Genomic DNA, 26216 nt, shown 5'->3' on the forward strand with positions numbered 1-26216 from the left:
TACACATGTGTGTGTATGTATGTATGTATGTATGTATATATATATAAACCCATCTGTAGGCCTTATGTCGAGGCTCCAGAGATATGACCTAGATGTTAGAAATGGCACATTTGCGCTACTGTACACCATTAAACGTGCCAAGACTGCGTAACTGTTGAGTAACGCTACGACCCATGAAATCTTAGCATGATCATAGCTTACATTGGAGGTATGCAGGGAATTGAACCCCCTATTTCTGTCAAAGATTGCACCTTGCTCTAGGACAGGGGTAGGGAACTGTGTGCCACGTATAGCCGTGTGTGTGTGTATACAGGTTTTTATTCCAACCCGATTCCACTGATTAGTACACCTTCAACCAAAGAGGAGGACCCGATCAGTGAAATCATTTGATGTGGAGTCAGGTCAGTATCAAAACCTGCATGCACATGGCTTTCCGTGGCACATGGCTCCTTATCCCAGCTCTAGGAACTTGAATCTTAAACACTTGTAGCTTTATCACAACACATTACCCACTTAACCAGTGGAACAAAACTTAAACTTTATCAACACCTTAACTGGTAGTCTCGCTACCCATACCTGAGTCTGCTTGAACTTATTAAAAACTCTAATGATGCTGTGTTCAAGACATATTGAGACTGGTAACTGAGGTCCAACTCGTGAAAAAACATTCAATGGCCGTTGAGCTGCGAATTAAAGGTTGGAAATGTGGTGACTTGACAGCAAGAAAAACTGGAACAATGCATATGTGCTAGATAAATATCCTCCTTCTAGTAAGTAATTTTGCTGTTAAAAAAAACCAAAACCTTCAGTATACACCCTAATACACCAATATACCTAATATACACCCTAATATACACCAGTAAAACAAAGCAGTTTCCTGCGGGCATCCGTTTCCACACCCCCAAGTAAACAACATCAATACATGATGTCAGAAATCTGAAATTTCTAACTTAGAATATCTGCATTGTCTTGAAGACAGGATGAATGAAATGGGCAAGGTTGTTCCATTCTGAAGAATCCAAACACTTATCCTGTTGGGTGGGACTTGGAAGTCATGGCACTCTACTAAAATAGTGTAGAGTTGCAAATTCTTCATGTGGAACCTGAACTTGTGTAAGATGTTGGTGATTTGGAAAAGTGAGCAATGAAGTCTCCCGTCAAGTACCATCAAAAAATGTCGGCATTTTTCAACATTGAGATTGTCATTATAAAGACAAGTAACAAGCGATCTATTTAATGGTACTGTAAAACAACAGTATACTTTTTATTTGGAAGGTTAAAGCTGGTCCATTAGAGCTAGTAATGTGCTGCGGCTTTGCTAACTTGCTGCAGATGAAGGATCAAAGTTTAAAAATCAGGCTTTTACCGTAGCCAGTTGGCAAATGGGCTAGGACGTCATGATCCGAAAGCGTTTTAAGAAATACTCTTTGCAAATCTTTGATATTGCTGATAGAATGAGTCAAACATGCCTTGGGGAGAGGCATGTTTGATCAAATTCTAGTTCATAGTTATCCATGTTGAAAGCTTCTAGTGTTGCAAGGGGGAAGTTAAAACCTGTAACACAATTATCTCGGAAAGGGAAATGGTGGGATATGTCCAGCCAGATTGCTACCAAACAGAGTACTGAACGTGTTTCTCACTTGTGTTAGGCTGGAATACGTAACAGGTATAACAGATACAAACCAGAGTTGAGAGCCTGACTTGTTGCATTTAAGGACCAAATCTTTAACTGCATTCATTGACCCTTCTCATTTTTCTCCCCCTGCAGCAGTTCTGTGGTGTTCTGGGTCACACATTTATGGAGTTTCTGAAGGGCAGTGGCGATTACTGCCAGGCTCAGCACGCTGCCTATGCAGACGAGTGAACAGCCCAACTTGCCATTGTCCCGACGCACTTGAGCCACAGGAGGGGCCCCTTTCCCCACGTGCACGTTGGCCGGACCGGGATACCTCCCAGAACCAGCGACAACACGGCCTGAATGGGGTAACTCTACCTGCTGCACACTGCCCTCGTCGGCTTTTGCCTGGCCAGAATCGAGGTGGAACCAGTCTTGTTTGTTTTCATTTTTTAATTTATTTTTTTTAATCGAAGGAGGAGGGTTTTTTTGTTGTTTTTTTTATTTCTTTTTTGATTGTCTGCCCCATTTTGGCCACCAACTTCCCACCTTCCCCTCTTCCTCACCAACCTTGTAAAAATAACAGAGGATTTTGTTTTCTGAGTCCCTGGGAGCTCTTTGGACGTTTTGTTTGACATTTCCCTCTGTTTTACTGATTGTTTACGTTCACTTTTTTTTTCCAATTCTGTGGAGGACCTTGAGATTTTTTGGGTTTTTTTGCGTTGTTGTTTTTCCTTTTAATTGACAAAATGGCTCGTATGAACAGACCAGCCCCTGTGGAGATCACCTACAAAAACATGAGGTTCCTGATCACCCACAATCCCACCAACGCCACACTGAATAAGTTCATCGAGGTGAGCCTACTTTTGATTGGTTATACCAGTGGTGCTCAACCATATACCATGGAGGACCATGATGTGTATGCAGGTTTTTAAGAAGTCCTCTTCTGTCTGGTTGAAAGTGTGTAAATCAGATGGTGTAGTGTTGGGTTGGAAAGAAAACCTGTGGCCCTCTATAGCACATGGTTGAGGACTACTGCGTTAAACAATGATGACAAGAAAAAATGTGTATCATCACTTCCTAGAGCTCCTTTTCATGATGCACAGGGATGAAGAAAATTAATCAATCTTGAACACATTCAGGAAGTTTATTTTATTCACACTAAGAAATGGTAGTAGAAACTATTCAGGTGAGGGAAGAAAAAATGAGATGATTTAGTTGGGAAACTAACTTTCACCAAGGAGATGGAGGGTACAAGAACAACAAATAATTTATTTTATTACAGTTAAATTTCATAGTGAATTTAGAAAAATTGTATTTATATATCCTTTGTTGGATCACTTACATTTGTCTCACAAACCCTTGTTTAATTTTAACAGGAGTTGAAGAAGTATGGAGTGACCACCGTTGTGAGAGTTTGTGAGGCCACCTATGATGCAACCCTGGTTGGGAAAGAAGGAATCCAGGTTCTGGTAAGGTCAAATCCATCCACCTATCCCCTCTTCCAGGGGTTGCATTAACTGGGAATTTTCCATCACTTACCAAATTTTAAAAGCATTGACAGATGTCTCAAAATGCCAACTGTCAGTTTAAACCCCCCCCCTTTCTCCCCAATTGTATTTGGCCAATTACCCCACTCTTCCGAGCCGTCCCGATCGCTGCTCCATCCCCTCTGCCGATCCGGGGAGGGCTGCAGACTACCACATGCCTTCTCCAATACATATGGAGTCGCCAGCCGCTTCTTTTCACCTGACAGTGAGGAGTTTCACCAGGGGGACGTAGCGCGTGGGAGGATCACGCTATTCCCCCCAGTTCCCCCTCCCTTCTGAACAGGCGCCCCGGCCGACCAGAGGAGGCACTAGTACAGTGACCAGGACACATACCCACATCCGGCTTCCCACTGCAGACACGGCCTTTTGCAAAGTACCGCCCCAGAACGGTGCTTGTCCAATCCTACCTTAGCAACGGTCCATCAAGCTTTCAAACACACAACAAAATGCTGAAACGGTGTGCCTATGGGATCTGCAAATCGGATACTAGATATCTGAAAAGTTGGAGGGGGTGTAATTTTCTTTCCCTTCCCGAAACCCAGAACGCAAGAAGCGCAATGTCGGCAATAGATTTCACAGTATAGCAGACCCCATGGCCAGCTTAATCCATCCAAAATCAACAAAAATACCTGTCTGCTCCAAGCTAAGCTTGCTACTAGCTATTATTGATAGCTAATACAGCTAACGTATTATTACTGTTACTTTTACCCACACAATGCGCTGATTTCTTCTTTCGTGTTTTGGTGTTTTCCGGCTACTTCCTGGATAGTTCTGAAATGCTTGACGGGCATAGCAACAGTAACTAAGGGGGGCGGGACTTAACGAAAGGTCAATTGTGTCTGTAGGGACGCTCGACCAAACCGGAGGGAACACGGGATTTGAACTGGTGATCCCTGTGTTGGTAGGCAGTGGAATAGACCGCTACGCTACCCGGACGCCTAAACCATCATTTTGACGGAATCAACATAAGGAATTGGCTTTGCCAATGTGCCACACATAAACAAATGCAACGCAAAATATGATATCAGAAACATGAAAACATATAAACAGGTAAAAATGGATACGAGCGAATTTTTACAACCCCGTCTGTCACAGTGCTGGATCATGATTAATTATCGCGCAACCCCTGATCCCTTTCTCAATTGTAGTCAGTTCATCGCCCACTTTAGATGAGAAAATCTTTGTTACCGCAGCATTGTGTTGCAGATATGGTGCTGTATACATGTGCTGATTTTGGATGGAATAGCTGAACCAAGTTTTGTTAACCCCAATATTTTTGCAAGCTTGCATCTGCTTTTTTCCATTCATATTAATTTTAATTGTTGAGATGAGGAGAGGAGATAGACAAAAGGGTTGGTGAAGGGTGCATGTGGATCAAGGCAGTCGTTTACCCTCAAAGTATGAATCCCGAAGATTCTGGCTGCGTCCTCTTTTTGTTTTCACTTCTCAGGCGTCATTTTGAAACCATAGTGTCACTTTTGTGGTCCTCTCTGGTGGTTGGGTGGGGTTTCGTGAGAGTGTCGCTCCCATTCATTCATTCTTGGTAGTGTGTGCCCACAACTGCAGGATAACATTGCATTGGTCAGGAAGAGGAAAACATTCTTGTATATGCAAAAACGGAATAATTTTTTTGTACATTTTTTAAACATGGTGTAAAATGTTTCCCTTCATGGGATCTAGCTATGTCATACAAATGGATGCCTACAGAAACTACGTCAAAGTTAATTTGATTAACTTTCTGAATAACCATTTAAACATCAAGAACAAGCTAAATGAAAAGGCTGATGAAGTCTGTGGAAGTTTAACCCTGCCCTCTGCGGCAGCTGACATATTTCTGAGGAAACAGGACAGAATGAAATCATTTCCTCCTCTTTCTCTCTCCAGGATTGGCCATTTGATGATGGCGCTCCTCCCTCCAACCAGATTGTTGATGACTGGCTGAACCTCCTGAAGGTGAAGTTTAGGGAGGAGCCTGGCTGCTGCATTGCTGTTCATTGTGTAGCAGGACTGGGAAGGTGGGTGTGTTTTGTTGAGCACATTCAATGCAAAATTTAGATTTTAATGTTTTGTGGTACAGGTTTTAAAAAACATCACACGGGTGTGACCCGAGTGCTTTTTTTTTGTGTGTGTGTCCTGATTTGGGAATTTTCCCGTTTTCTTTCTTTTTTTTTAACAGCCCTCACGAAACTCAATTGGAGGTTTTAATAATTTCGCATTCAAGATTTGCTTTTATTGTAAACTTAGTAAGTGTAGTGGTATTGATCAAATAGTGTTGGGCGATAACAAAAATCACAATAATCAAATTGAATTTTAAATTTTATGATGGTTAAATGCAGAGAACAAATTCGTTGTAAGAATACAATGACAAAATAAAGTGGCTTTCTTCTTACTTATGCAGATACTGTATTTAAGACTCACATTGAACTGTTTAGTAATATAAAGTATAAATTCAAACCAAAACTAGTTTTTGGGTAATACTGCTTCATATATTTTAGACCTCATGTGAAAAATTTTATGTAATTGATTCTTGTTTAAACAACAAAATTGTGTACCACAGTTTGACAATATCTGAATTTCATCCTGATACAAACCATTGAAAGACATAAATCATGATATTTAATTATTGCCCAGCCCTTTTTTAAAGTAATTAATTGTTGGTTTGCGTCTTGCAGAGCTCCTGTTCTGGTGGCCCTCGCCATGATAGAATGTGGGATGAAATATGAGGATGCGGTCCAGTTCATTCGACAGTAAGTTCAATTTCCATAAGAAGCTTGGTAATAGTGGTTAAAGTTTGACAGTGGTTTGATATCTGTTTCTGAAATTAGAAGATAGCTTTCAAGTAAAAATGAGGTTTCAATTCTAGCCAAGAACATTTCTTTTTTGTTCTTCCAGAAGCGGGTATGTCACTCGTCTGTCTGTAGTGGTGAATGCATTTAATATAAGATTTACTTGTTATTAATTTTATAAATTCAGTTTTATTTTTGTGCATGAACCCCCCCCCCCCCATTCGTCTTGATGCTCATCTAGAGTGATTTGAAATACAGTGGCAGATGGGTTTTACTGTGTTGCTTAAAGACCTTCAACAGAACACGTTGTTGTCAATAGTTTTGTCTTATTTGATAAATTTTGATAGCACGTGTTTATAGAATGAGCTTTGTGTTGTTCATGGCATATATTTTGTTATATCCTTGTTTACTCATTGGTTATCTTTAGGACTTTTAAGTGTTCCATTGATTTCTTTTTTTGCAGTTTTCTTTTTCTTGGTTGACTCGTACTTTGTTAGCTTATTTTGAGAAGATCTTTGTTATTAGTGTTATTGTTAGCATTGTTTATGATGATGATGATGATAATGTGAAATGTAAGAATGGGTGATCTAAAAGCTTGAGAAACACCTAAAAGATTCGACATCACACATTTAACGACCGACATTGGCGGATTACAGTTGTAGACAAGTGCGCCGGTTATGAGTGCCGTCATGGAGGCTCACACACTTGCCGGGGAGCTCGGACTTGTCCAGATTCCAGTCGTACAACTCAAACGTGGTCGAAGGCTCGTTCAGGAGGCGAATGATTTGAATCTGAAAACCTCGCACACAAAATCCTGCGTCAAGTGTAAATGGTGACTTGGATCTATTTCACACGGACCAGTGCAGATTCTCCACAATCTCAAGAATCAGTTGTCGCAGCCAAATCGGGGTAATCGGTAAAACTTCTTTAAGTCTTTTAGTTTTCCTTCCTTCTGTTAGTTTTCCATCGATAGAGAGGCTGGCAGTTCTTTCATTCGCTGGCTGATAGTTGGTTTTTCTTGTGTGTTTGGCTTGAAGAAAACAGAAACATACCACATACTTTTTCACATTTCTTAAAGGGAAAATTCACTGATTTTCAACATTACCTCTGTCTATCTGCCACAGTGATAGCATATGAAAAACACCTGCAGATGTTCCTGATCGTTTCGGCATCTCTGGAGCAACAGTGAAACAGAGTTTGTGGGCATCCGGGTGGCGTGGCGGTCTATTCCGTTGCCTACCAACACAGGAGATCGCCGGTTCGAATCCCTGCATTACCTCCGGCTTGGTCGGGCGTCGCTACAGACACAATTGGCAGTGTCTGCAGGTGGGAAGCTGGGTGTGGGTATGTGTCCTGGTCGCTGCACTAGCGCCTCCTCTGGTCAGTCGGGGCGCCTGGTCGGGGGGAGGGGGATTTGGGGTGAATAGTGTGATCCTCCCACGCGCTACGTCCCCCTGGCAAAACTCCTCACTGTCGGGTGAAAAGAAGCGGCTGGCAACTTCACATGTATCAGAGGAGACGCGGTAGTCTGCAGCCCTCCCCGGATCAACAGAGGGGGTGGAGCAGCGACCGGGACGGCTCGGAAGAGTGGGGTAATTGGCCGGGTACAATTGGGGAGAAAAAGGGGCGGGGGGGACAGTTTATTTTTCCGGCCGCCAAGTGACATATCATGACATCAGTTGGCAGCTGTAAAACCACAGCTTAGCAGAGTTTCTAATTCTCCAATTCAGTGTTTCCTGTGGAATAATAGGTTTGCTGTGGTACTTCTCAAAAAAATGCAGACATTTTTTCTATTGTTTAGTGACAAATCTTGCAGGATTTGTGGGAGGATTTTACTCTTCGGGGCTTCCTGTAGAACACTTCCATGGCCCTTTGACATGGAAAATCCTTGAGATGAGGCCCATTAACAGACAGCTGCATGTAGGCTGCTAGGTGTCAGTGATTGCGTTTGTTTTTTGTTTTGTTAACAAGCTAGGTTAGTACACCCACAGCTGTTGTGTTTACAAACACAGAGGCACTTGATGTGCATGTTGACGCTGTGCACTGTTACTGTTGCTACACCTCCTCACCAGTAGGAGTCTCTGTGGGACTGTGTAGAGTAGAAGAAGACTGCAGTGACATACAGAGAAAAGTGTAACAGGTAGAGAGGTAGAGCGAGTGCAGATGACACCATGTGCACTATCAGTGTTAGCGGTTGCTAAATAATGTCCTCAACAGTTTGCCCGTCTCAAGTGCTTCACTCAACAACGTAGCAACAGCCTGACTGCACCTGTGCCACCTGTGTGTGTGACTCGGTCTAACGGGTTTGTTGTGGGAAGTGAGTCTCTCCTGGTGTGTGAGAGAAGTACCAGCACATACCCACAGCCACAGAAATGTGCCGTGGCAGCCCGCCACGACAATCAGCACAAACACTGTTAACTGACTCTAAAGACGCTGTTCAAAAAAAACATCATTCTCTCAACTAAGCTATGTTTCCACTGGTGGAAATGGCGTCCCGCAACACTAGCACAGAGGATTTAATGGACAGTGATACAGAAGCCAGCATGCAGCAATGCATTCTGGTACGTGTAGGCACTGTGGGAAAGACTCTGTGAGCAGGACAACCCTGATTTCTCTGCCATTGAAGTACACAATGTGGAATTTATTGCTTCAGTCCATAAATTAATGATCAATACTGATTGCACGTACACAAAACCATCCGTGAAATTTCCCTTTAAGTTACAGTCTATAGGAGAAACTCCAAGTAAACATAGCATAGGGCAGAAAATCCCATTAAACAATATGTAAAACATTGTCACTTTCTTCCAGAAATGTTTAATAACAGGACACCCCCTTGAGCAATGATATGCTGTGTCCTTATCTTCATTACATTTAAAGAACAAGTCAGGTTTCCTTTTTTTTCTTTTTACAGCCTGGGTCTTATTTCCACCATTTTTTGCCATTGTGCATGTCTGTTATGATCATTTTACTCTGTAGGGGTTTTGGACACGGGGCCACCACTGGACACTGCTTTAAAACGGTGTCTTATGGGGCAGCCACACACGTCAGACATGTTTTGACAAGTCCAGTTTAACCCATTCATTTAAACCGCATATTTTGAAGTGTACACAAAAAGTTAGTTTATGACCGGCCATGTCTGATTAACAATGGTTGATCCACACTGCTGTGCTACTTCTTAGTTCAACAAGCAATGACCAGCCTGTACTTACTGTGGGTAGTAGTAACTATCAATAAACTACCTGGCCAGTGCAAATGAGAAGTCATAAATAATGTTCTCAGTCAAAGTCAGGCACTGGGATTTTTTGTTATAGTGTAAAGGACAGGTTTAAGACTCGTGTTCAGGTGCTCTGTTGTAAAGCTGTCTTTAGCATTGGTCCCGTGTCCAAAATCTCCACAATGGTTAGTAAAATATCATAACTGATATGTACGAATGGCAACAACTGTGAAAATAAGACCCGAGTTGGGGGGGGGGGGGGGGGAAATGAAGTGATCTGGGATATTTGGATTGAAAAGGTGGCGCTTAGAGGTTGTAATCGACGATCTCTTGCCAATTTGTGCTGTAGAAGTTTGAATCTGAAAGTCTTTTTGACCAAGAACTAAATTCGCCGTGTCTTCATTTCCTGCAGGAAGCGTCGAGGAGCCTTCAACAGTAAGCAGCTGTTCTACCTGGAGAAATATCGTCCAAAGATGCGCCTGCGCTTCAAAGACTCCAACGGCCATCGCAATAACTGCTGCATCCAGTAGAGCCAAAACCTGGACATGCCAACCCCCCCCCCCCCCCCCCCGTTACACACACACAAAAAAGAATTTAATCTTGCTAGCTTACTCCCTGGCAGGCTTCTTTTTTGTTTTCGTTTTTTATTAGTTATTGTGTTGAAGTATTTCCTTTGGAAATCCTCTCAGTAAGTCAAGTGTTCCCTTCCCTCATCGGTTTCAAATCCAAGTGTCGGAAAAAAAACCCAGTCGTGTGAAGCAGACTTGCAGTGTGTTCTGTTAATGTGCCGTAGAGTTGGAAAGAGCAGTGCAGCCAGTGAGTCCCGTATCTTTGTGAAGCGTCAAGATGTTGGTTTCTTAGTTTTTGCAAACACACCCAAAGATTTTTGATTGGCCAGTGTGTTTACATTGCCTGAGAATGTGCTACAAAGAGCTATTTTTTCATTTCAACTCGAGCATTTATGTACCCCATTAAAATTTTTACGTTTTGCGTGACAAGACTGACTAGATAAGAGGTTTGCCTTCCTTCAGATCAGTGGTTCATCCATAAATGCCTTACAATCGAAATGGGACGAAGGCAATCGGGGTGAGAGTCAACACCCGCTACCATTGGGAAAAGGTCTTTCATTTTTTTTACTCGGAACAAAAATAATTGTTGCCTTTGTCTGTGCAGGAAGTCTTATGTACCCTTTTGCCCCTTTCAGTGACTATTTTTAATATGAAATGCCTAATTGTTGCAATATTTGTCCGTTTAAAGTGGGGGAACTTTTAGCATTTTTTTTTTTTTGGCTTTTCTTGATTAAAAAAAACCTTTTGTTTACTGATTAACTGCCATGTCCAAAATGTGATTTTGTTTATTTTATTGTTTTAGCTTTGAACTGGACTTCCAACATCTGCGATATTTTGTATGCCTTTTTATTTGATGTCTGTAACTTAAGACTTGGATACTTGATGAATTTATGTATTTGAAAATGTGTACTATGATTATTATTATTAATAGGTTGGCTATTTATACTATCAATGGATGTGTGTTTTAGTACCGTGAGCGACAAAATTGTACCTGTTCACCAACTTGTGAGTGTACATTAAAATGATACACCGAAAAAGGTTAAAAAAAAAAAAGAAAAAGAAAAAAAGGAGTGGTCATTGACGGTTATGCTTGTTTGTCAGATTGAAGTTTTGTCCCAACAGTAGATATCCGATGCCGAAGTGGGGGAGTAACAGCTTTTCTTAAAGCATGACAGGACCTACATAGAACAAATTGTATTTTATGAAAAACAGAATAAAAGTCAATTTCAAACTTAAGGAACCGATTCTTGGAGAGAGTTCTTTATAAACACTGGGTTTTATTTTGGCTAGCTTTTCCCACAATGGTTGAAGCAGGACTGTTTTGAAAATGCTTTTGAAGCTCATCGCCGTATGGAAAACCTAGAAATTTATTTACAGGTTGTGAATTTATATTTTTACCTGCTGAGATTGCATATTTTTAGCCATATTTCTGTCTGCTGAGATTTCAACACATCAGTGTCTGAAGTTTGGGCAGTGTGTCCAGTGACCAGCTAGAAGTAACACAGCCCATGTAGAGACCTGGCCCCTGCACTGGTGGCTAATACTGAAGAAATATGACCACTGAGCTACGGCTGTCACCTCATATCCATGCAAGCTAAAGCCATGGGAAATGTCCTTGAAATGTACTGGAAAATGAGTGGGAACCCACCATTTGGTCTTCCCGGCAACAAAAATGGGACTTGTTCAGTCCAAACGTGTCTTTTAACGTGTTGGCGGTCTCTGCCCTGACAGTCGCTGTTCACCTGGAAACTTGTAATAACGTGTCCATTAGGGAGGACGTCCGTTCCCATGCTGCTCTAATGAAAGTCATGGGAACCCAATTCAGCCCTTCCTCCCTGCCAGCAGGGACTGAAATACACAGTGCCCGTGATTAGAGATGTCTGTTAAAGAGTTGGCTCGGACCGTAGCAGTGAGAGGGAGAAAATTTTGCACCTAACTTGTTCTTTTACCCGTTTAGCTATGTCTTGAGTACAGACTGTACCCAGACTTAGCTAAGCCAGTAATTGTGTGCTGAGGGCTGTCACTTATTTTGAAATGCACCCTCTGGTGGTCATCTGTATAACAAAACTACAGACCTAGCTCAGCAAGAACCCAATCACCTCAAAGGCATTTCTGAGCTATGTGTTAAATGCATACTAGCCTATAGTCAAGTCTGCATTTTCAAAAACAATCTCATTACAGAGAGGAATAAGACACCAACCACCCCGAACATCAGGAAGCGCTAACACACCTTGTGTAAGAGTTAAGTCGTTTTGATTTCGAAAAGCAGTTTCAAATGTTCTTCTGCTACTCTTTCGCATTTTTCTGTCCTGGTTTTCCCTAAACTGACCGGAAAATGTAAAGAATAACAAAAGCTGACGTGGTCTCTTTGGAAGGGGAGAGACAATCTTGCAGGCAGGCTGTATCAAAGATGCAAGAAAAACTAACCTGTAAGTAATACTTGTTGTTGTTGTTGTTTTGTTTGTTTTTGGCCTCCCTTTGTTCTCACCATACAAAACATGCAAGAATTTATCAAAATGTGTTTATTTCCTCTTTTGTACAACTTGAAGATGTCACTTTGGATTTTGATATAATAAATAAGAAGTCATAAAACTGCTTGGTAGGCCGCCGAGCAACGCCGCCCTCCAGCTAAGAAAATACACAGTTACCATGACACAGAAATTAGAAGATATCCTACACTCAGAGGAAGGGTTTTGATTGACCAAGAGACAAAAATACAAACAAACGTAAGTCATCCAGCAGTGTAATTTGCATTATAGTTTTCATATTGACACATTTACATAAACATACAGAACAGCTTGCCTCACTGTCGCGTTCCAGTTTCCCACAAAGGGGGAAGGGGGCTTCTGTGCTGACATCACTGAGTATCTAACTTCTCCCAAACACAGAGAACTTCCTCATCTTACAGTACAAAGATGGCAAAGCTGAGGTAAAAGAGAAAACCTTTTCAGTTCAGGTGTCTTTTGCCAGCTGTGGTGCGACTGCTTAGTGTCCATTTTCGTGTCTAGTTAAGTAAGGAACTGTGGTAGAAGTGACAAATATGTCATCGATAGCAAAAATGTTGCAAATGAACTGGAAAAAAAAAACCATCAATAGAAAACACGTTACAAATGAACTGACCAAATCCACAAAAAAAAGAAAAAAAAAGCCAAACATACAAATAAAGCGGCCAAAAAAACAAAAACAAAACCAAAAAAAACGAACGGACAAATCTTCCATGGAGTGTTCATCTCTCCTACAGTCTTTCAGTTTCTCAGGGGTTCAGGGATGTGTGCAGGACCCCCCTCTTCACATCTCGCTCGGGCCCTTCATCCCGGAGTCTTTGGCGGACACCGGTGACGCCACCATGGCCAGGACACACTGCGACGACTCACAGTAGCCATTCTGGCCCGAAGGACCGGGGGGCCCAGGAACTCCGGCAATACCAGGAACGCCACGGGGCCCCCTCTCTCCGTCACGTCCGTCTGTGCCGTAGGCTGCTCTGCCGGGGTCACCTGGGGAAAGTGAGGGGGGGGGGGCTTAGACTCAGAGGGGACAGAAATACTGTAGAGATCCTGGCTTGTCACAAAAAAGGTCCGAGGTTTTATCTCCTGAGACTGACTGAGTGTCTGAGGGGGATTTCAGACTGCTAAATGCTCCGAGTTATTGCTCTGTGGCTGACATCTGACCCCCCCCCCTTTCTCCTCAATTGTACCTGACCAATCACCCCGCTCTCTGGGCTGTTCCGGTCGCTGCTCCACCCCCTCTGCTTATCCGGGGAGGGCTGTAGACTACCACATGCCTCCTCCGATACATGTGGAGTTGTCAGCGCTTCTTTTCACCTGACAGTGAGGAGTTTCACCAGGGGAATGTAGCGCGTGGGAGGATCACGCTATTCCCACAGTTCCCCCTCCCCCCCGAACAGACACCCCGACCGACCAGAGGAGGCGCTAGTGCAGCGACCAGGACACATATCCACATCCGGCTTCCCACCCGCAGACACGGCCAATTGTGTCTGTAGGGACGCCCGACCAAGCCGGAGGTAACACGGGGATTCGAACCAGCGATCCCTGTGTTGGTAGGCAACAGAATAGACCGCTACGTTACCCGGACGCTGACATCTGACCTTGGGGTAAAAAAAAAAAAAAAGAATGTCTACAGAGAAATACCCCGCAGGGCAACCTGGTGGCTCAACCTCTGATATTATTTCCTCTCTATCTGCCCACTGTCACATGTCTGTCAGTTGTACATTTGTCTCTAATGAAAATAAAGTAAAACAAAAAAAGAGTCCACACACTGTGTGTAACGCTCCCTTACATCTTCCAAGGAGGTCAAAATACTGGTCTCGTCAGTAAAGACCCTACAAAGCAATACACAGGCTCTGTGTGGACTCCGTTCTGTTTGATTCATTACCTGGACATGAAAGAGTCCAGTGCTGTTTATGAACATGACGTCCACTATTCCAAAAATGACACAAAAACTGACTTATATATTCCTGTGAAATGATTGGTGGCACTGAAACATATCTTGCTGAGCATATATTCTACTTAAAATATAGATACAGATATAAGTAGCTTTTACTGTGGAGGCTGTGCCAGATCGTACCAGAGAATGAAGATTTCAGTAGAGACTAGTTTTGTTTTAATGTTGTGGGACTTTTGAAGGACTAACTTCAACCGCTATTATCTTAAACTATTAACAGGTATTTGTGCTGAATTAAAGAAACACTGGTCTTTCTAAAATGTCTATTAAGACATTTGAGAGGGAGAGAAATCGACTAATTTCTACCTTTTTTTCACATTAAGAATAAAATATCTTATTTCTTCATTTTCCTCTTTTTTCTCTAAATATCTACATATCTACTACGATATCTGTATCTGTGGGCTGTGTTTACATGCAAACTGACACGTTGATCTCACCCCAACCATGGTCATACTGTGATTACTGACATGATCAAGTGAACATTTTATATGGTTTCCAAAATTGGGATGAGGTCTTAATCACCGTTTTCAGAACCCGATTAAGACCCCAGATTGTTTTGCCCAGTCTTGCTATATTTTGATGCATGTGAACGTCTTAGTCTGATTTCTTTCCACTTTTGAAACAGTTCATGTTGTAAAGAAATCTGACGATGAGTTTGACGATATCATTTATAAACACTGAGAGGAATGCTGTGATTTTGCATCAACACAACAAATAAAACTCATGTACTGAAGTGCAGGCTGAAGGATGGAGGAGAGGTGGAGGGAAACAGTAACTACATCGTTTGCGTGGGACAGACGGTGGTCATGATAAGACTCTTGGAGACGATACCTCGGCTCTGTTGTTTGCATGTAATGAACTGGCTGACACAGTGTGATTCATTTACCTTGGAGACCAGGTGCTCCAGGTTCTCCTTTGGGCCCTCTTGCTGTGGGTCCTCTCTCCCCTCGGTCGCCAGTGTCACCTGGAGGAAATAAGGGATATTACAGTATTACATATAGATACAAGTGATGTGTAATGTCAAAGTTCCCCTACTTAGCCGAATCTTAGGTTTGTGTATCACGCGTTGAAGCTTTCACATGTCACCACTTTAAAGACTTTCAGATCCCCGACGCTGTCTCGTCCAACCCGCAGACCGCATCTGCTATGCAGCACCGCCCGTTTACCCTTTCAGGATGCTCTCTCTCACCCTCCCTAGTTTCAGGAGCTGTAGCAGATATACTATGTCATGACTCTATCACAGAGTCCAATAACACTGACAAAGTGCCCTTTAACAAGCACTGGACCCCAGATTACATTGGCATCCTTTGGTTTCCATTACTGTTTGTTTGGTTTTATTATCTAGAGCAAAATATTAGAAAGTTTTTACCTTTTATTTTTATGCTTTTATGCAACTACACACTGCTTCACATTTATATTTTTGCATTTACATTTTCAACACCCTTACATTCCCAACTATAAGCGGCCCACAACAAGCACTGTGTCCTAGTGTTGGACAGTGAGCATGGTCACTGGAACAGCTGCAAGTTGAGCGCCTTGCTCAGAGGCACTGTGACAGCAGTTGCTAAAATATGTACGTTCAAGTTTTTTGATCACCTCGTAAGTTTGCACATACGACAAATTTGACCCTTTTTACCCTTATTTGACACTCCAACAATAGACAAAAGACACATAATGCAAAACTATCAACAGGAAGACATACATTTCACCTACAAAAAATGTGTTCATATCCCTGTGTTTTTATCATGAGCATTGTGCTGACACAAAATCTGAATATGTGCTCGCTTGGCTTTTCACAGTGCTACCATTTTGAAAAAAAAAGGGTTGTTACCCTTCAATACCACAGAGTGGCCCAGTCGGACATTATTTTATAGTAACATACAACAGCCACAAGATGGATGACGGCTCACTGTCCCAAACCTCATTTTAGTTTTTCATTTGAAAAAAACAGTCACCTCAAAGGAAGCAGTAATTTTTCTATTAGCAGCATTGCTCTTGTGAGTAAACCCTGTGGTGTGGGACTCAAGCTATGTATCATAAAATAATAAAATATATAACATATCTGATTCTAAGCCTATGAAACAATTTGTATGAAGTGTACTTACTGTAAAACGTATTTAGGAAAATATTCATATATATATATATATATATATATATATATATATGAATGACTGCTGGGATAGGCTCCATCATCCCTGCGACCCTGAGAACAGGATAAGCGGTTTGGATAATGGATGGATGGATAGGCTCCATTGAGTTTGGCTACTTTCTGTATGTAGCCTGTGTCACAAAGCACTCCACCAGGCAAAAAAAAAAGGGTGTTTATGGCAGTGGCGTGCCCAACCTGTGGTCAGTATGCTTCCGCCGCGGTGTTGTAGTCATGATTTCAGCCCTGGTCCTGAGATTGCATTTTAATTTGACACTAGCGAGCAGCATCACATGGCTGAACAGTGACACAACTCTGTACACCGTTGTTGAATGGTGATGTGCACTTTCACCATAGAGCATTGACTTGACTTGACTTGACTTGACTTACATCCCAGTGGGGTGGGGACAGAGCCTGCAGCAAGGAGGAAATATTCAGCCACTAGATGGCAGCAAAAGCAGGATTTTCAGCCTGCTTGTGTGTATTTACTCTACAAGTTTATACTGCTCGTGTTTTTATACCATGTTCCACTGGGGACGCTGTTCAGGTGGCAAACCGACTTGGCTGTTAGGAAACCTGAATTTGATCAGTGTATCTAAAAAAAATTTTTATTGTATCCCCATAAGTAGGAATATCAAAAGGACGGAAATGGTTCTTGTATTCTCATTTATACGTATGGTACTTGGTCCAGAGATAACATTAAGTGACCTTTTTGTCACATGCTCATACAGACTAGTCTGAGTCTTACCCTTGGGTCCTTTGCGACCAATCAGACCAGGCGGTCCCTTGAGACCGGGCAATCCTCTTGCTCCACTGTGCCCAGGGAACCCATTCTCCCCGGAGGGGCCTGGGGGTCCAGGTGGGCCGGGGGGACCTTGGAGCCCAGTGATGCCCAGATCAGGTCTACTCAGGCTGGCTGCTAGCTGGGCCAGCTGCTCTGTGACACAGGAAGACATCTTTTTTTACACTGAAACTTGTTGACTTGGTGGGTGCAACAGTAGAATGGGCAGGGCAGGTTCAGTCTGAAAATTCTTGTCGTCGGCTGACCTGGTCAAATGTCAGATTTTGTGAAATTCCCTTTTAAATGCCATTTGGTGAATTTGTGGGAAATTTTGGGTCTGAGCGGTGAGCTGTTAAATGGAGTAACAGTAAACGGACATGCTAAGTGTAATTAAGTCTGTCCAGTTCCAGTGAAGAAACTGGCCTCATGGAAACAAAATGAAAAGAAATGCTAAAAAAGAAACTCAAAGTCAGTGGCACTGAAAGCATGGGTGTTGTCAAGTATCTTTGTAAGGCAACCAAGAAGGAAGAGGGGAATTTTGTTTCTTTTCGCCAACTAGTTTATTGTCATGTGTTATATTGATTGAAAGAGCAGGGTTGAATATTTGGCATATTTCATCCCAAATTTATATAAAGGGACCACTACTCTTACGAAATAGAGAAGAGTAAGTTGATAACAATGAGCGTAGCAAATTCAGCTGAGCTGGTCGGTCTTAGCCACACTTTCACCATAAATCAGTTCACCATTCACCGATCACTCCTGCTAAAATGGCTGGTCTTTATTTAGTTATTTATTTACAACCCCCCCCCCCTTTTCTCCCCAACTGTATCCGGCCAATTACCCAACTCTTTCGAGCCATCCTGGTTATTGCTTCACCCCCTCTGCTGATCCAGGGAGGGCTACAGACTACCACATGCCTCCTCTGATACATGTGGAGTCGCCAGCCACTTCTTTTCACCTGACAGGGAGGAGTTTCGCTGGGGGGACACAGCACGTGGGAGGATCATGCTATTCCCCCCAGTTCCCCCTCCCCCCCGAACAGGTGCCCTGACCGACCAGAAGAGGTGCTAGTGCAGCAACCAGGACACATACCCACATCTGGCTTCCCACCCACAGACACGGCCAATTGCATCTGAAGGGACGCCTGACCAAGCTGGAGGTAACATAGGGATTCGAACCATGTTGGTAGGCAACAGAATAGACCGCTACGCTACCTGGACGCCCCACGGCTGGTCTTTATGACCAGACAAACACCAGTTTGTGCCGCTTACTGTTGCTAAACCTAAAAGTCCCGTTGCCATTCTGATTCAGTAAAATGTACACTTTTTCTAACCCCAGAGTTGTCCTGAGTGAAATGAACATCAATTCCTAAATTGCAGAAATTAAAAGGCAACTGTTAAAGTGGCTGTACAAATAGCTAGGCATGGATCCACAGTGCTCTTTAGACGGACCGTTATATTGCTTTGATCCTCGAATCATGGTGCAACACAGAGACATGCATACCAAAGATACAGAAACGGTGAAGAAAACATAGAAAAGAAAAGGAGAGGATGTAGGGTTATGTGTAACCTGACTAATATCAGAATAATTCACGTCTTAACTGAAATATGCTTACTCCAAATAAGTCAGAATATTATATTTATCAAGACAATTTCTGAATTTCCTGTGTAGGTCAGGTCACCATGGTGTGTGTGCCTCCGCTAGAGGGTCTGAACCTTGTGAGACATGTTTTAAAGGCCAGGAATCAGGAGGACGATGGGAAGTGGTTGCATTTTGGAGACAGACTATCTGGCCAAAGTGCAAAGTAAAGTTATTCAGCGATGTTTGGGTTTGTTTTAAGGTTTACAGTGACAATTAGAATTACGAGTTCTAGCTCTGTAATGTGTCTATTGACGTTTTCTGAAAATCCTCCCTCCATTTTTGTCCTTCCTTTTTCCTCCTCCTTCATTGAAGTAAATGCAGATGAGACAAATTGAGAATGAGACTGGATATGGCGATGAGTTGGAAAACATAATTAGGCAAGTGATTTGCTGCCACTAGTCTCTTATATTGCAAAATAAATAAAACGATTAACAATTATTGTACCGGGCAACAGTTAAATGAATATAAAAGTTCAATATGAAGTTGAGCAACACTTACCTTGCATTACCCTCATGCAAACTTGCTTGATGTGTGAATCTGTTGGTGATTTACCCTATCACATAAAGAATGGCAGATATAATAATTATAAAAAACCATATTATATTAGCGGCGACAAAGACCTGAGAGGAACTAATCTGTGCAGCTGTTGTAGTGACCATGTAATGGTCAATGTCAGTAAGTAGTTTCACTAGACGTAAATCAGTTAGTAGTGTCACTACATTTTGAATTTCATTAAAGTTCTAATTGATCGCTAAATAAAACAGTGTTTTTTTTACATAGAGAACTCCAGCAGTTCAGCTTTTGACTGGTCTCAGTCCTCCAATAAAGGTGTCCTGTCTTGTAAAGGAGTAAAGCAGCCTTACCGCTGGTCCCTGCGCTCCTGGTAGTCCTGGTACTCCTCGGTCGCCCTGCATGCCACGTGGCCCCGGTTGGCCCGATTTGCCCTCTTTCCCCATCTGTCCACGGCTACCCTCCGGTCCTTTGTTTCCCGTCTCTCCGGGTGGGCCGGTCTGAAAGCAACAATAGACAGAGGACAATGGCAGCAAGCTAATCACTACTCAGTCAGTTAGGTTCCACTGGCACAACCACATAATGCCGGTATGTACAGTTAAAACCGTTGTTTTTTTCTGTAAAAGAAGCCATTTTTGCCAGTAAACTGGTAAACAGTTTCACTGAACTCCACCTAAATAATGTTTTTTTTTTTTGAGATTTCCAATAAAACCAAATTAAATGTTTTGTTTTTTTTAATTTTTCAGCTTTATTTAATATCAACTTGCATATTGCTGCATCCACTGTCAACAGGCTGTATATTAGTTCATCGTAGGTGCCAGCTCTGCAGGCGCGGAGGAGCTTGAGTACCCCCTGATATCTTTGCCCCCCGATCTCCAAAAAAATCAGATAAATGATGAATGTGCTTAACCAATTCAGCTGAGTAGCTGAATATTGGTGAAGAACTAGAGTGAGGTTAGTTGTGTCAGCAGCTATCAAAGTAAATCCAAAAAGTGACGCGTGATCCCAAACATATGACTTCAACCAAAGACGTAGGCTACTTACACCTCCCAGTTTCACCTAAAGCTTTTAGACATTTCAAACTGCCAGCTTCCAATTATAACTTGTCTACATTGAATATCAGTAACATTAAAAACTAATTACATTTGTTCATAGGTGGATATGAAGAAAAAAACCCATCAGACTATCGGTCTAGAGTTTTTGATGTGCATTGGGGTCATGTATACGTAAAAAGCTCCATTTTATTTTCATGGAGTAACTGAGCTTTTTCTTTGGGGAGGACATGGGGGAAAATACCATCTGTATGCGCTTTCATGTCTGTCCTTTTAGATGAGCATCCACATTGAGAACCACTAAGCCGGAGTCAAATTCCTTCGATGTGCAAATATACTTGGCCAATCAGAATCAGAATCAGAATCAATAAAGGTGATTCTGATTCTGTCAATCATTTTCATAAGGGTAATGCTAACTGGTAAAGAGAAACCAGTGGCACTGGGTTGTTAGTTAGCTTCGTCCCAGAAGCTCATCAATACCCAGTATTTATCTATAGTCCAATTAAACTGATTCTAATTTTTACATTTCAATTTATTCATTAATAACATTAGTGATGAGGTTATTTTGTTCTCTGAAGTAAAGCCTGGACAACAGAAACTCCATTCATATAACTTTGACATTTTGGATCCACTTTACAGCTTGTTTTGATGTGATGTAGAGCGCTAATGTGGTCTCTCAAAGAGTCGATAAAGCTCCCCAAATTGAAATGTGAGGAAAACATCTCTTAAAGAAGGTCTTAGTGCTTCGGCATTCACTCCTGAGGCACATCCTGCCCGGCACATCACCTTCATGAACTTATGAGTCATACAACAATGAGTTTACTCACATTATCATCAAGTCTAGGCTTGAGTTTGCACAACTAACGAGGGGATCATTTTTCATTTCACTAATTAAATCTTTTCCTCGGGGTTTGCAATGAAGGGCCATTAGCATACAGCTATTCATTCAAGCAAAAACACTACATCGGAGGCCACGTTAGCAGACTAAACAATGACAGCAGTGTTGAATGGTAGTATTTGTGGAACCCCCTTGGACCAGTCTTCACGCCTGTGATAGGACCGTCAGCATTTTGAACAGACCAACCTTTTAGAAATCGCTCTCAACGAGTGGGTTTCCCCCCCTCTCTTTGAGTGATGGTTTCGACTCATCGGTGAAATCATCTGGTCTAGAGTTTGCTCGGGGTGAAACCTGCAAACATTTGAAATAACGCGACTGAAGGATGTGGAGAGTGGCTATGATGGGCTGTACGTACCGATCCCTTTTCTCCTGGTTCACCTTGATCACCCTGGAAGGAAGGAAGGAGGAATAAATCCATTAGGCGACAAATACAGTTTTACATCCTGCGTCAAACACAAAAGTCCACCTCTGGAGTCTGAAGGAGCAATCTGTTATTAACCGGGTGGGTGCGGGTGTGATTCAACCTAAACACCTCTATCGGGTGCATGAAACTGGAAGAATGGAACAGACAAAGCAATGATCGTTTTATGGTAAGGTTAAAGCAGGGGCTCCTGCCTGCCTAACTGCCCCCCCTGTGGGCTGGCTCTTCCTCTGGGGTTGCTGTTCTCTTGGTCGTGGTGTGTCTGCATGACTGCAGGGCCCGTGGGTGGCTGCAGAATCTGTCTGCTGCTCAGAGGCACTACGACAAGTCACGGATCTCAGACATCAGAATTTATTGTGACTAATCGCGTGCACACACAGGCGGACATGCCACACACACATACACACACTGCTAGCATCTGCCTCACACACTCCCGAGAACACTCTCTGGATAACATCCTTCTTCTTAGACCGCTCTCACTTTGGTGCTATGCATTATTCTTCACAACACATATCACAATATATGAAATGATGGTGGTTTTATGGCTATGTTTAATGTGCGATCACATGTGTATCAGCACTGAACAGTTTTGCTTATGCTTTCCCATTATATCTGTGCCACTCCTAAACCTTTTGAAACCATGAAAACGACTCAGTTAAATCTCCATTGTTTTTCAAATTCTGCAGATTGAGTTAGTGCTGAACACCACATACACAGTAAGTCGATCACTCACCAAGTCTCCTTTATCTCCTGGAGTTCCCTCCGCCCCTGCGTCCCCCTGACAAAATCAGAGACATGATTTCAAGAGATATTTTTGTCACGAAAAAGCCACAGCTGAATCTAACTCTCTGTCGCCATTTGATAAGCAGTGAAATTGTGTATTTCGTAAAATATACCTGTTCTCCCTGAGGACCGTCAAGACCAACTGCACCCTGAGAAGAGACAACAGAGACAGTTTCAGCACCATGTCTCTTTCCGACAACAAGCAAATTCGGTGTCATCTTTTAAAACACTCTTAAAAACTCTTTTCTATAGAATGGTATTTGTGTAAGTTGTGTATTTGTTTAATAAATGGTTTTGTGAGTTTACTGTGTAATATTCTCATCATACTGTTTGCTCTCTCAGCTGTTTTGAAAATGGCCATATTAAGTTCATGATCATCATCACTATCATGATATCATTATTACAAAAATCATTATTATTATCATTATTATTATTTTACATCTTCTACATAACTTCTGCAGAGTGACGTCACAGAGTCAGATTAATAAAAAAGGGCCTTTGGTTTGTTTGACTATCTGAAAGTATTTTAACAAAATAGGGGATTTTTTTTTATCATATCACAAACTTTAATAACATCACAACCCACCCTAGACTGGCTTTTTTTTTCATATACTGGAAAATAACTGACTTTTTTTAAAATTCACCAATACGCAGAATAGGATGTAGCATTTCTTATGCCAGTCACTGTGTTTATTTACACAGAAGATCAATTAGACGTCCTGACTCAATTTACTTGTCAAAGTAAATGGAGTGGTTACCATAGAGCAGTAGTTTTCAAAGCAGTTCACAGATACCATTAGTTCACAGATACCATTAGTAGTGTTAGTTTTCTATTCTGCCAGTTAGTTAATTACCAGTTGTTCTAGGTCTAAAATCTCCTTGATTAGATGTCTGGTACCAGACACAAGAGGTACATATTTTTGACCACTAGAGGCACTATAGGATAAAAAGAAGGTCCTCGTATTGCCCGTTACACTTGTTTTTCCAGCAGGTGCACAAGAACACACATGCATGCCACGAGCCGTGGACATAAACCACAAAGAGAAAGACGATAACAACATGGGGACTGCAGGACACAGAGCAGCTGTAGTGAAGCCAAGCGTGTAAGCCTGATCATGATATAGGATGAAGAAAGCAAAAGGATAAAGCAAGAGATCATGATGTCCTATTGTTACAGGTGTCTGAAACGGAGATTTGACCAGAAATGTAAAGCGCTTTGAGTGGCTGTTGCAGCTAGAAAAGCGCTACATAAAATGCAACTTGATTGATTGATATTGGGGAGGCAATTCGACAGCTGGGGGCGATAATGTGCCATATCTACCAATGAAAAGAGAAGAAGAAGAAGACCGCAAACCAACATAAACAATGCAGCTCTCAAAACTTTCCGAAAAGGGCTTTGAAATGTTTTATGAGGCAGGAAGTTGAGGTAGGAAGTGCATTCAGCGTGTTTGTTAGACCTTCAGGACACACGTAATGTGTTTTGTGTTTATGTGTGTGTGTGTGTGTGTGTGAGTGAGTGAGTGAGTGAGTGAGTGAGAGAGAGAGAGAGAGAGAGAGAGAGAGAGAGAGAGAGAGAGAGAGAGAGAGAGAGAGAGAGAGAGAGAGAGAGAGAGAGAGAGAGAGAGAGAGAGAACGAGTTTAAAAGGAAAACTCCACTGGATATCTTTAACTACTAAGCAGAATAGAAAGCCAGCAGCACTGGTGGCATCCAAAGACTAGTTTGAAACCCACTGTCAAAGAGGACATCAGATCATACCCTCATGAAGCCGGTGACGTGACCCGTCTTATTGGCAGTATCAGTTAGTAAACTAGCTATCGGAGGCCTGAGCCTATGTGTGCAGTTATTGACGTTATCAAGTTGGCACCTTCCTCCACTGACATGTCTTTGAGTCCGGTCAGTAATGACGTCAAATACATTTTTCTTGAACTTGTTCCTGAGTAGATGTGTCTTAATTTTTGAAGTTGCTGCACTTGGGTGGCGTCCATCTAGATCCTAATGTGATTGTTGTGCGCTGAAAGACTCTCTCACCCGGTCTCCTTTCTGACCCAGATAACCAGCAGGACCTGGGAGACCAGGAAGGCCTTGATCTCCTTTACCTCCCTGTGGAACACACACACACACACACACACACACACACACACACACACACACACACACACACACACACACACACACACACACACACACACACACACACACACACACACACACACACACACACACACACAGAGGTATGTTCATGCTTTAATTCAAAACAGTAAATGAACTGTGTGAAGCAGCACTACACTCCCCCCCCGCGCCAAATACAAACACGTACACACCCTCACATAAATGAATAATCAGGTTTTCAGAGAAAAAAGGAACAAATTTTATGTGATATAAAAACGGAAAAAAAAACCTTGTTTAAAGTGGATCTGGGAAGGTATTGGGGGGACCCCTCTTTTCAGATGGTTCTAGGGGGTGTGGGGGTTCTGGCTGTGGCTGATGGGTTTCAGACATTCCTGGGGAACAGAGAGCTCTTTCAGGGCTTCTTAGCTTCTTTTCCTGCCCTAGAATCCCCCCTTAACTGGAGAAATACCCCTGGGTGTTTGGACCGGTGGAACAAGAGGCCATTCATGCCCGCACACCCGTTGGATTAACTGCATGGCCAGAGGGTTTTTTTTAAAGTTTTTTTTAATAGAGACCTGCTGCTTTTGATATGGTACAGCGACTTCATTTTCCCAGCAGTGGATGTTCTTAGATCCAAAGTGTGTCTTGGTAAAGGTCCGTCCTGTTGAATAATACGAACAGGATGGTAGATCCTATTTGTGTACGTTGATCGCTCGCTTTTATATTTCAAGGAAGCGATCTCTCAGTTTAACAGGGCTGAGGTATGCAGTGACACTCAACATATTGAAACGGAGCGGATAAGCCTGGCCAGCGCTCCGTACCGGGCTCTGTGCAACATAAATGGTATAATATTTGTGTTGTAAAAGGAGTATTTTCAGAGGGCAAGGAGTGGATTGGCATTTAAACTAGATTTATGAAATTGCGCTCTTCGAAGGTTGCACCGATTTTGATATTTTCCTCCTGATTCAACACATTATTAAAATGGACTTGCTTCTTGGAGCATCTTGATGTGTTTCCTCAACCACCTCTAATCACCCAATTAGTATTTTCCTTTTTGCCCATGGAGGTATTATCACAATCCTGTTCTTAGCCTCTCAACCTATTTTGGTAAAGTACAACAGGTTATGTGTAGAGGTGCTTGTGTGCCCTTAAATGTTGACAATTCTACCATATAACCCGGAGGTTTGAACTAAGTGGTCTTCAGTCCAAATAGACATGTTCATCCTGGCTTTATGGTGCTTTTGCACAATCTTTGGTCTCTGGTCTCTCCTCTTACCTTATCTTAGATGACCCCCCCCCCCCCAGATCTCCTCGGCTTTATTTCAGTCTTTGTGTTGGGGAATGTGAAACAGTTGCGTATTGACAATCAAAGCTCTCCTGTTGTGTTATTGACCACCCAAAATTGTAAACCCTAATTTCTGCGGTTCTCTTAATGATATAAAAGATGAATTTCCTTTCAGCTGTGTTAAGTGTTGTTTAGGTTGGGGTGTCTCAAGGTTACACACTCAACCCCTGTCTTTTGTACCAGACAAGGCCACATAGGTCCCCTTTCACTCCCAAAACTTCTTGGTGGACCTAGCTGGATTTCAAATTATAATTTCCAGTAATTCCTCTTTTTGTCTTTCTTGCAGTACTAAAGGGGCTGGCAGTTTTCACAAAGGGCATCAAAACACTACCAA

At 42.4% G+C, this 26216-nt stretch overlaps 2 protein-coding genes across 3 annotated transcripts in view; one reads left to right on the top strand and one right to left on the bottom strand.

The window, feature by feature from the left end:
• Window positions 1-2337: 2337 nt before the first annotated feature.
• On the top strand, window positions 2338-10959 carry ptp4a1 (protein tyrosine phosphatase 4A1). 2 transcript variants are annotated; one of them, XR_008810231.1, is made up of 6 exons: window positions 2338-2469; window positions 2995-3087; window positions 5050-5180; window positions 5838-5912; window positions 6608-6860; window positions 9578-9597. XR_008810231.1 is itself a non-coding variant. In XM_056279628.1 (5 exons), exons 1-5 carry the CDS (start codon window positions 2365-2367, stop codon window positions 9693-9695), a joined length of 522 nt encoding a protein of 173 aa, XP_056135603.1. In that variant the 5' UTR covers window positions 2338-2364; the 3' UTR covers window positions 9696-10959. The 2 variants fall into 2 exon arrangements, 1 of the variants encoding a protein (XP_056135603.1); XM_056279628.1 differs by lacking the exon at window positions 6608-6860 and having other exon boundaries at window positions 9578-10959.
• Window positions 10960-13022: 2063 nt separating this feature from the next.
• The window catches only part of col9a1a (collagen, type IX, alpha 1a), a 42705-nt gene continuing 29511 nt past the window's right edge, over window positions 13023-26216 (bottom strand). Inside the window, exons 22-30 of the mRNA XM_056279793.1 lie at window positions 24457-24528; window positions 22541-22576; window positions 22378-22422; window positions 21579-21611; window positions 19627-19773; window positions 19262-19316; window positions 17090-17278; window positions 15082-15159; window positions 13023-13228 (exon numbers count right to left, since the gene is read on the bottom strand). Of these exons, the coding sequence (XP_056135768.1) occupies window positions 13023-13228; window positions 15082-15159; window positions 17090-17278; window positions 19262-19316; window positions 19627-19773; window positions 21579-21611; window positions 22378-22422; window positions 22541-22576; window positions 24457-24528 (861 nt within the window). The remainder of the gene's footprint in view (window positions 13229-15081; window positions 15160-17089; window positions 17279-19261; window positions 19317-19626; window positions 19774-21578; window positions 21612-22377; window positions 22423-22540; window positions 22577-24456; window positions 24529-26216) is intronic.

The sequence above is a fragment of the Lampris incognitus genome, chromosome 5 (assembly GCF_029633865.1).
Source record: "Lampris incognitus isolate fLamInc1 chromosome 5, fLamInc1.hap2, whole genome shotgun sequence".
Taxonomy (NCBI): domain Eukaryota; kingdom Metazoa; phylum Chordata; class Actinopteri; order Lampriformes; family Lampridae; genus Lampris; species Lampris incognitus.

Coding starts and splice junctions, on each gene's coding strand:
- ptp4a1 (XM_056279628.1), top strand. CDS start 2,365: ATGGCTCGTATGAACAGACCAGCCCCTGTGGAGATCACCTACAAAAAC. Junction 3,088..5,049: donor AAGAAGGAATCCAGGTTCTG/GTAAGGTCAAAT, acceptor TTCTCTCTCCAG/GATTGGCCATTTGATGATGG. Junction 5,913..9,577: donor GCGGTCCAGTTCATTCGACA/GTAAGTTCAATT, acceptor CATTTCCTGCAG/GAAGCGTCGAGGAGCCTTCA.